The sequence below is a fragment of the Zingiber officinale genome, chromosome 9B (assembly GCF_018446385.1).
Source record: "Zingiber officinale cultivar Zhangliang chromosome 9B, Zo_v1.1, whole genome shotgun sequence".
NCBI classification, from domain to species: Eukaryota; Viridiplantae; Streptophyta; class Magnoliopsida; order Zingiberales; family Zingiberaceae; genus Zingiber; species Zingiber officinale.
The window spans coordinates 14,501,154-14,512,200 of NC_056003.1; the positions used below are offsets into that span (position 1 = coordinate 14,501,154).

The 11,047-nt window shown below is 41.8% G+C and overlaps 3 protein-coding genes across 3 annotated transcripts; all 3 read left to right on the forward strand.

Annotated features, from left to right (window-relative positions):
- The first annotated feature begins 3,563 nt into the window (after positions 1 to 3,563).
- On the forward strand, positions 3,564 to 4,736 carry LOC122022828. Its single transcript, XM_042580942.1, has one exon. It carries the CDS (start codon positions 3,564 to 3,566, stop codon positions 4,734 to 4,736), a length of 1,173 nt encoding a protein of 390 aa, XP_042436876.1.
- Positions 4,737 to 4,943: 207 nt separating this feature from the next.
- Positions 4,944 to 6,278, forward strand: LOC122022829. The gene has a single exon (XM_042580943.1). It carries the CDS (start codon positions 4,944 to 4,946, stop codon positions 6,276 to 6,278), a length of 1,335 nt encoding a protein of 444 aa, XP_042436877.1.
- Positions 6,279 to 6,899: 621 nt separating this feature from the next.
- On the forward strand, positions 6,900 to 11,047 carry LOC122022830. Its single transcript, XM_042580945.1, is given in 5 exon segments — positions 6,900 to 7,321; positions 7,685 to 7,829; positions 7,956 to 8,024; positions 8,026 to 8,933; positions 10,720 to 11,047. Coding segments are annotated over 5 exon segments (1,872 nt in total).

Genomic DNA, 11,047 nt, shown 5'->3' on the forward strand with positions numbered 1-11,047 from the left:
CTGCACACTTAGACACAGAGAACAAATATAAGCAGGACCTAACTAACTTGGTTGATCACATCAAAATAATCACGAGGTCCAACAGGCGGCAGCCTCACAACGAGGTCTCGCTTTGGCCACGACCTCACAGTGAGGTCTTTCCTTAGTTACGACCTTGCAGCGAGGTGGCGAGGTCGGACGCAACCTCAACAGCGTGTCATGGTTAGCTTGAATTCGCCGCCCCCCTGATTGCAAATTCCAACTATGCCACTGATTGTTGATACAGTCTGACCTGGCTGTTGTTTTGATGTTGACACTGATTTAAGTTTGTATCAGATATTAATTAAACTCAGACTGATTAATGATCAAGGTAGATCGGTAGCTCGGTAGCTCGTAGCTCGGTAGCTTTGACTAGGTCAGGGAGGGCTCGGTAGCTCGTTCTCTGGACCGGACGAAGTCGGAGAGGGCTCGGCAGCTCGTTCTCTGGACTAGGTCAGAGAGGGCTCGGTAGCTCGTTCTCTGGACCGGACGAAGTCGGAGAGGGCTCGGCAGCTCGTTCTCCGGACTAGGTCAGAGAGGGCTCGGTAGCTCGTTCTCTGGATCGGACGAAGTCGGAGAGGGCTCGGCAGCTCGTTCTCCAGACTAGGTCAGAGAGGGCTCAGTAGCTCGTTCTCCGGATCGGACGAAGTCGGAGAGGGCTCGGCAGCTCGTTCTCCGGACGGAAAACGTTAGGGTTTAGGGCTGGGAGGCTCTAAAACTAACACAAGGACATTGGATCGGTCTGTTGACCGATCCAGTGAAACTCTGGTTGTCTGGATCGGTCGGCAGACCGATCCAGTGACACATTGGTTACCTAATCGGTCTCCGGACCGATCAGTGAACTCACAGAAAGTCTCTGTGGGTTATCTGATCGGTCTGTGGACCGATCAGTAACCTCACAGAAGGATTCTGTGGGTTATCTGATCGGTCTGTGGACCGATCAGTAACCTCACAGAAGGATTCTGTGAGTTATCTGATCGGTCTACAGACCGATCAGAAAGAAGCGATCAGAAGTCGCTGGGACTCAAAGCGAGAGGGGGGATCGGTCTGTGGACCGATCCACCCATAGGCTGATCGGTCCATAGACCGATCAGACCATTCCCAGACCGATCAGGATGAGTCCTGATCGGTCTAGAGCGCTATGGATCGGTCTATTGACCGATCCACAACATGTCGTTTGTTTCTGCTGCTTCTCTGATATTTCTGATTCACTTCTGATTCACCTGATCAAATCATCTGCTGTGAGATTTCTAAGTTGCAGGTTGCAGGTATCGTGCCATTGGTTAATTTCAAATGAAGCTCCATCAGAAGAATAAGAACAAGTGGCCTTTATGCTGTATTTCACTGCAAGTGATGCAATTCGAGCTTCAACGTTCACTGGCCGCGATCAGTTGGACTCTTGCTCATTGGTTCGAGCTCAGAGACACCAGTGAAGACCATGGATGGTATTGGTGTGAGTTCAGAGAACCAGATGAGAAGGAAGAGTAATTGGCGACGCCTGGGTTGGTTGCAGTGATTCGACACAGGTGACAGTGATTCGGGACAGTGAGAAAGCAGAATAAGAAGAAGGAAGAAGAGAGGTTTGCTAAGGTTCTAAAAAAGCTCTCGTTCGATCAAGCAAGAGGCTGTGTGTTGTTGAGCTCTTGGCTGATTCCTTCTTTCTTTGCGTGCATTCTTGCTTCGTGGCTGTAAGTTCATCTGTTCAATCCTTTAGCCACTGAACTCTGTAAGTTGTAAGTCATTGTGCTTTACTTTCAAATCTATTTTGTGATCTTTGTGGAGAGGTTACTCCACCGAGAAGGAGAAACATTTAGCCAGAATTTGTCCGGGGTGTGATCTACCGAACGATCAAGGGATCGTCCACCTTACGGACACGCCGAGGAGTAGGGACAAGTTATCCCCGAACCTCGTACATACTTGTGTAAGCTGTGGGTTGTGCTTCTTTCCTTGCATCAGTTTTATTTTTGTTTATTTCCGCTATGCTAACAAGCTTTTGTGAGGAATTGATTGAGTTTTTAGTGGAGGCTATTCACACCCCCCCTCTCTAGCCATCCGAAGATCCTAACACTGATAACATGTGAGAAGAAGAGTCAAATGATTTGGATAGTTGTCGCACTGGAAGAGCAATAAACCTATAAGCTGGGGCTAATGAGGAGCTCGATGACTATAACCTTCTACCCCATCGACTACATCTATTGCTAAACCAACTTCCGAACCGATTGACTCATCTATCGAATCAAACAACATAATCATCATAACCTGCTGGTGTAATTTGCACTAATAATCAATTTAAATTTTAATATATGACTGATAACTCGTATTTTGTGATTAAATGTTTATCATTCTTTTAGGTGTTTTAATTAGTTCGTGCGAATATTTGCAAGTATTTGGCAGGTTTCATAAATATGGTTGGTTTATTACTTGGTTGCAAATATCTGCTAAATTAATGGTATTAGTACTAATTTGGTGTTATTGAATGATGTAGGAAGCTAAGGATTAAGTGGAGGGATGTTTGGTCACACAAGTAACCAACGGATGGATGGATGCAGCTTAAGCCTCATGTTTTGTGTGTGGTCAGATGTGTTGCTGGGAAGGTGGTATTAAACCTTGCAACAACAACTAATAAAGCACCTTTTTCGACACCAGAAGCCCTAGCAGCCGCTTCCATCTCCTCCACACCACCGTCTTCCTCGGATTCAAGGAAGAACCACCTCATCAAGGCATACCGGCAAGCGTCCTTCACTCCACCATCATTCACCTCCTCCTACGGATTCGAGGAGGAGTTCTGCGTCCGACGTCATATATTCGAGTTTAACCAGATCTGGCTGAGCTCGGATTGCAACTGGGTTTCTAGATTCAGGATTCTGACACACCTCACTCTTATCATCCGCCTTCGGAGTTTCAATTGAGACCCCGACGGACTCTTGCTACGATGTTTTCTTCATCTCCGGGCATATTCTGGTGGAATTGGTCATTTCTGTTTTATTATTTTCTTGTTTGCATCTAGTGCTACTTCATCAGTTTCTCCTATATCAGATTTATGGTATTGTTTTGTTTGCATTAAGTTTGGCTTACTTAGTTTCGTTTGAATTTGCTGTTTGTGTGTTGGAAATGTTCGTTGACAGATTTTATTTCTTTAAATCAGTAATAGATTCATTTCTTTAAGTAGTCTGCTAGTTGTTAATTAGCTGTGGACTTACGTGTCTTCCAAGTATAGGAGCATATCAATTTGTAAGGTAAAAATTTCAACCAACCTGAATAATTCATCTTAGAGTTAGCTTCCATCGCAATTTCTCTGGGAAACGATCCGTGTCTTTTGCTATACCTATACTATTAAAATTACAGTAGGGACGGAATTTAAGTTGGTATTGGAGTGTGAACCTTGCAACGACATGATCATTAATTATTGGTTTACAGTTTAGTATCAATTTTTGGCGCCGTTGCCGGGGAAATTACGGTGTTGGTTAATTTTTAGATTTGCAATATATTCTGTGCAATTTTTTGGTTGTTGAATTTATTGACTTGGTGAAACAGCAGCTAAATGTATGACCAGATCATCTACCAGTGAACTACTAGATTTTGATTCAGAAATTGATAGGACATTTCATATTTTGTTGAGAAATCAGAAGAGAGCAAAAACAACTTCAACAAGTAGCTTCCCAGTGACCGAATTTAACATGGAGAACAAACAAACACTTAGGGAGTTGGCTGCACCAGATGTCTCTTGGAACTCATTGTGCATTCAATATCCAGAGTTAGAGGTGGATTTTGAACTACGTTCAGGGCTCATTCATCTCCTTCCTAAATTTAATGGATTATCTGGTGAAGACCCTTCTAGGCACCTTCAGGAATTTCATGCAGTCTGCTCTACCATGAAACCCCACGGTATTGGGGAGGAAGATATTTATCTGAGAGCTTTTCCATTTTCGTTAGCAGGAGCAGCGAAGGATTGGTTGTACTCTAGAACTCCCGGTACGATTACATGTTGGGTGGATATGAAAAGATCATTTTTGGAAAAATTCTTTCCTGCTTCACGAGCAGGAGCTATTAGGCGAGCAATCTGTAGTGTCCAGCAACTTTCTGGGGAGACATTGTATGAGTATTGGGAACGTTTTGAAAAGTTATGTTCTAGCTGTCTCCATCATCAAATCAGTGATCATTTGCTCATACAGTATTTCTATGAGGGACTCCTGCCCATGGATAGATGTATGATCGATGCAGCAAGTGGGGGAGCGTTGGTGAATAAAACACCTGCAGAGGCAAGAGAGATCATTTCTACTATGGCAGCCAATGCCCAACAGTTTGGGAATCGACAAGCATCTACTAAGGGAGTAAATGGAGCCCAGTTAACTAAGTTAGATGCTCAAGATATTAAGAATAGCTTGTTACAGGAGATGACTTCAGCATTCAGGCAGTTGGCACTTAGCCATTCACAGCAGCCCACAACCCAGGCAGTGCCAACAGCAATGATTTGTGGACTTTGTTTTTGTTCATCTCACACTACTGACATTTGCCCTTTGTTGCAGCAAGAGGGAGTTTCTTTTGTTTCCGACCACGTGGCAGCAGCAAATAACTTTCAGCCCCGATCTCAATTTTACCAACAGCCATCTGGGAATAAACAGCCATACGATCCTTTTTCTACTACATATAATCCCGGATGGAGAGATCACCCTAATTTGAAATATGGGAATCCATATCAGCAGCAGTCATATTATTAGCAGCCATATCAGCAGCAGCCATATCAGCAACTATCTTCTTCATCCCAGAGGCCAGCAGTGTGTCCATCACTTCCTCAACTCCCTTACCGTCCATCACAACTTCAATTGCCCAAACCAGAACTCACCACACAAAAGCTGGAAGAGCTTATACAACAGATGCAGTTAATGACAAGTAATCAGCAGAACTTAGAGAGACAAATTGGGCAGATGGCGACAAGTATCACTCAACTGCAGTCACAGGGATCGGGCCAATTACCATCACAAATAGTGCCAAACCCAAAAGGAAATGTCAGTGCTATTACACTTCGAAGTGGGAAATCCACTGGGGAAGCAGAGCTCATACCATTAGCACCATTTACGAATTTAGTAAGTTTGGAGCAAGAAACTGAACAATCTGGGCACTTACCTTTTCTGCAGAGATCTGTAGAAATTGGGAAAAAGGATGATCGGAAGGCAGAGGAACTACGAGAGTTAGTGGATACCTTCAGCAAAGTAGAAGTGAATATTCCATTACTAAAAGTCATTAAGCACATTCCGAAGTATGCAAAGTTTTTGAAAGACCTGTGTGTTCATAAGAGAAAACTAAAGGGCAGCGAGCTAGTCAGCATGGGTAAGAATGTTTCAGCACTAATTCAGACGATGCCACAGAAATGCAAGGATCCAGGAATCTTTACGATACCTTGTGTTATTGGAGATAGTAACTTTGGAGATGCAATGTTGGATCTAGGAGCCTCAGTTAATGTTATGCCAAAGTCTATTTTTGAAGCACTTTGCATTGGACCTTTACAGACAACTGGAATAGTTATTCAGTTGGCCAACCGTAGTTTAGTTCATCCTGTTGGGGTGATAGAAGATGTCTTGGTGAAGGTAAAAGATTTAATTTTTCCAGCAGATTTTTATATTTTGGATATGGAGGGGAATGTCTCTCCGGGACAAGCACCATTAATTCTTGGAAGACCGTTTCTAAAAACTGCTAGGACTAAAATTGATGTACATGCCGGGACACTTACCATGGAGTTTGGCGATACAATCGTACAATTCAATATTCTAGATGCAATGAAATATCCATCAGAGGATCATTCACTCCTGAGCATTGATGTATTTGATGAGCTGGATTTTGAGATGCTAGGTGATGCTGCAGCAGAATTAACGAACATTTTTAAAGAGACCAGCTGTGCAGTAGATGAAATATCCTCCGATCTAGAGGATAATGGCAATGACTACAGTCTGGAAAATGGAGCTACTGTAGAATTCATGGCAGAGTTGTATTCAGAAAAGTCAGATTCAGTAGTGGAACAGGAATCAAAATTGGAGTTGAAGCCCTTACCAGATCATCTCAAATATGCTTATTTGGAAGCTGGGAATCAGTTGCCAGTAATCATTTCGAAGAATCTAGATCCGAATCAAGAAAGCAAGCTTTTGGATCTATTACGACAGCATCGGAGAGCTATTGGTTGGACGCTTGCAGATATACCAGGTATTAGTCCGGTCATATGCAAACATCGGATATTTCTGGAGGCTGATGCTAAGCCAATAAGATAGCCACAACGCCGTCTTAACCCACTTATGCTAGAGGTAGTCAAGGCTGAAGTGACTAAGTTGCTGCGAGCAGGAATCATATATCCCATTTCAGACAGTCAGTGGGTCAGTCCGGTGCAGGTGGTACCGAAGAAATCCAGCCTCACCATGGTGGCAAACAAGGAAAATGAATTGATACCTACCCGAGTGCAAAATTCATGGAGAGTCTGCATAGATTATCGCAAGCTCAATCAAGCCACAAGAAAAGATCACTTTCCTCTACCATTTATCGACCAAATGTTGGAAAGGTTAGCAGGAAGGTCACGTTATTGTTTCTTGGATGGTTTTACTGGTTATTTCCAAATTCCGATGGCTCCAGAGGACCAAGAAAAGACGACTTTTACGTGCCCTTTCGGAACTTTTGCATATCGACGAATGCCATTCGGACTATGTAATGCTCCAGGTACTTTTCAACGGTGCATGATTAGTATTTTTTCCGATTACCTCGAACATTGTATGGAAATATTTATGGATGACTTCACTATTTATGGTTCATCTTTTGATTCATGTTTGGATAATTTGGCTCAGGTGTTACTTAGGTGTATAGAAACTAACCTTGTGTTGAACTTTGAGAAATGTCACTTCATGGTTGAGAAGGGTATAGTCTTGGGTCATATAGTTTCAAATGCTGGAATACAAGTAGATCCTGCAAAAGTTAATGTGATATTATCTTTACCTTGCCCCGTATGCGTACGGGATGTGCGATCATTTCTTGGACATGCAGGATTTTACAGACGGTTCATACAGAATTTCAGCAAGATCACGTTGCCACTGACTCAATTGCTGCAGAAAGAAGTGGAGTTTAATTTTGACCAGAATTGCAGAGATGCATTTGATAGAATTAAGAAGGCTCTTACTTCTGTTCCAATTATTAGACAGCCGGACTGGACACTTCCGTTTGAAGTGATGTGTGATGCGTCGAACTTTGCAGTGGGAGCAGTTTTAGCTCAGCGGGTTAGAGGAGTGCCTCACGTCATTTATTATGCTTCCAGAACTTTAGATTCAGCGTAGTCTAACTACACTACAACCGAGAAAGAATTGTTATCTATTGTGTTTGCACTAGATTAATTTCGATCTTACTTATTATGCTCTCACGTGATTATTTTTTCAGATCATGCAGCTATTAGGTACCTTTTAATGAAGCCATCGGCAAAACCAAGGTTGATTCGGTGGATACTCCTACTGCAGGAATTTGATATAGAGATACGCGACAGGAGTGGAAAGGAAAATTCTGTAGCAGATCACTTGAGTAGGATTGAAGGGAATTTAAGTCCATGTCCAATTGCTGATTGCTTCCCTGACCAGCAACTTTTGCAGATTCAAGGTAAGGAACCATGGTATGCTGACTTGGTAAATTATTTGGTTGCAAGTGTTTTCCCTACGCATTATTCTAGAACTCAACGTGACAAATTGAAAAGTGATTCCAAATACTATGTATGGGATGACCCATATTTATGGAAATTTTGTAGTGATCAAGTGATTAGGAGGTGTGTTCCAGATAATGAATTTGACTCTGTATTATCTTTTTGTCACTCACTTGCATGTGGAGGCCATTTTGGGCCGCAGCGCACAGCTAAGAAAGTCTTAGATGCAGGTTTATACTGGCCCACACTATTTAAGGATGCATCTAGATTTTTAAAGAATTGTGAACGTTGTCAGCGAATAGGTACCATAGGTCAGCGACATGAAATGCCTCAGCAGCCTATACTATTTTTTGGAGATCTTTGACGTATAGGGCATTGATTTTATGGGACCTTTTCCTAATTCTTTTGGTTTTATTTATATATTGCTCGCTGTTGATTACGTTTCTAAATGGGTAGAGGCAATTGCTACCAAAACTAATGATGCTGCTGTTGTTGTGAATTTTGTTAGGAATAACATATTTTGTAGGTTTGGGATACCTAGGGCAATTATCAGTGATCAGGGATCACATTTCTGCAATAGACATATGAAAGCCCTGCTAAGCAGCTATGGCGTAATTCATAAGGTGTCGACCCCTTATCATCCTCAAACTAACGGGCAGGCCGAAATTTCTAACAGGGAAATCAAACTGATTCTGGAAAAAACAGTAAGACCCGACAGAAAAGACTGGAGCAGAAGATTAAGTGATGCGTTATGGGCCTATCGGACAGCATTCAAAACACCAATCGGTATGTCACCATACAGAATTGTCTATGGAAAGTACTGCCACTTGCCTGTGGAAATAGAGCACAAGACATACTGGGCGGTTAAATCCTGCAATATGAATCTGGAAGAGGCTGGAATTGGGAGAAAACTGCAGTTACAGGAACTCGAAGAACTTCGACTGGAAGCATATGAAAGTTCCTGTATTTACAAGGAAAGATCTAAGGCCTTCCATGACCAGCATATATTGAGGAAAAATTTCAAATCTGGGGATAGAGTGTTGTTGTATAATTCAAAGCTTAAATGGATGCCAGGTAAATTGAAATCGCGATGGGAAGGTCCATTCATTATTGCTAATGTGTTGCCCTATGGTGTTCTAGATTTGCAGGATCCTACTACGGGGCGTGTATTTAAAGTAAATGGGCACAGAGTCAAGTTATTTCAGGAGTTAGATAAAGATTCAATGATGGAAGCTGCGTCTTTGATTGATGCCGAGTATCAATTTTGAGGGAAGTTGTTGTTTTTATTCAATAATTTTTTGTCCAGTTTCAATTTTCTAGCAGTTTCATTAGATGGTTCATTTTAATTATTTAGCAGTTACATTAGTTAAGTTACTTGGTGGTTGTTGTTCTCAGTTTCTGGAAACTAAATTCATGCCTCAAATGGTTCTCCTTTCCCTTTAATTTTTTTTCAAAGGCTGTGTCGTTGATAGTTGCTCCTTTGTGATCTGTTTACCTGATTGATTTTGTTTATTGCATGTGGTTGGGGGATGGTGTTGGATATGATTTTGTTGGCTTGGGATGATGTGTTTTTTTTTACCTAGTGAGGAATTTAGCCTGCTATTTTCTTGTGTGTGTCGCTCTTGGTATTTAACTCCAGAATTTGCTTTGCTCTTTTCGAAATCCCGTGACCATTGGTGCTTAGCTGGGGTTTCCTTCCATCTGCTCTTGTTGGTTGTGCATTCTTTTGTTTTGTTTTGTTCGATCCTTCCGTGTCTCCTTTATGTAATTGTTGCGTCTTTCTACTTCCACCTTCTACGCTTGGTTTGTTCCGCTCCCTTTTTGAACTTGGATGCTACCAATTGCTATCACATTATGTTGTTGACCGAGACGGTCTAGTTCAGGTGTGGGGGAGGGAAATGGAGGATGCTTGTGTGTTAGACATGTTTTAGTTATTTTAAGCACACCAAATTTCTGTGAGTGCTAGATTTATTTTAGAGGGTGATTGCAACCAGTGTTTGCTTAGCACCCTGAGGTTGTTTCAAAATGCAGGACTTGACAGTAACTGCGAAATGACTTGACAGTAACTGCGAAATGTTAAAAAAAAAAAAAAATTGCAAAATGTTGAAAAAAGTTCGAAATATGAAAAAAAAATGTCATGTACGTGTTCTTTTGAGTTTTTCTTATTGACTACTACAAACCATTTTGTAGTTGGCTGAGAGAAGAGGGATTGTGTTTGAAAAAAAAAAAAAAAAAATTTGCAGTGAGCTCATTTTGATAGCATGCTGGTAGCTTTGGGTTCTTTCTGCTCTGTTTCCTCTTGTTCTTTCTGCTCTGTTTCCTCTTGTTCTTTCTGCTTCTGTTCCAAATTTCTGCTTGTGTTCCATTAAAAATTTCCTGGAAGGCCTTCACCAACAATGCGCTGGTATGTCATAGTGATGGAGATTAAGATATGAGCAAGCCTATGGTAGTTGGATATTATGAGTGGCTTGGAGTGAGATCCACTTTGATGATATTGATGATAATTGTGTGACAGAGAGCATCCACAACTCTATACCTTTGGTGAGGATTCATCAATTCTAGGCTATCAAGATCTATTGAAAGTGCTATACTTGTTAGCCGATGTAAAAAACTGGGTCATGAATGTTGCAGTTTCGAGGGGTTGACGATTCAAACAGCAGTCTTTGATAATTCTTCTTGATGTTAGGAGAAGTTGTTTGGGGCAATGAATTTGGTTACCTGTTGAATTTTGATTACTTGCACGAGACGTGCAAGAGTAAGTGTGGGGGAATTGATAACTCGTATTTTGTGATTAAATGTTTATCATTCTTTTAGGTGTTTTAATTAGTTCGTGCGAATATTTGCAAGTATTTGGCAGGTTTCATAAATATGGTTGGTTTATTACTTGGTTGCAAATATCTGCTAAATTAATGGTATTAGTACTAATTTGGTGTTATTGAATGATGTAGGAAGCTAAGGATTAAGTGGAGGGATGTTTGGTCACACAAGTAACCAACGGATGGATGGATGCAGCTTAAGCCTCATGTTTTGTGTGTGGTCAGATGTGTTACTGGGAAGGTGGTATTAAACCTTGCAACAACAACTAATAGAGCACCTTTTTCGACACCAGAAGCCCTAGCAGCCGCTTCCATCTCCTCCACACCACCGTCTTCCTCGGATTCAAGGAAGAACCACCTCATCAAGGCATACCGGCAAGCGTCCTTCACTCCACCATCATTCACCTCCTCCTACGGATTCGAGGAGTTCTGCGTCCAACGTCATATATTCGAGTTTAACCAGATCTGGCTGAGCTCGGATTGCAACTGGGTTTCTAGATTCAGGATTCTGACACACCTCACTCTTATCATCCGCCTTCAGAGTTTCAATTGA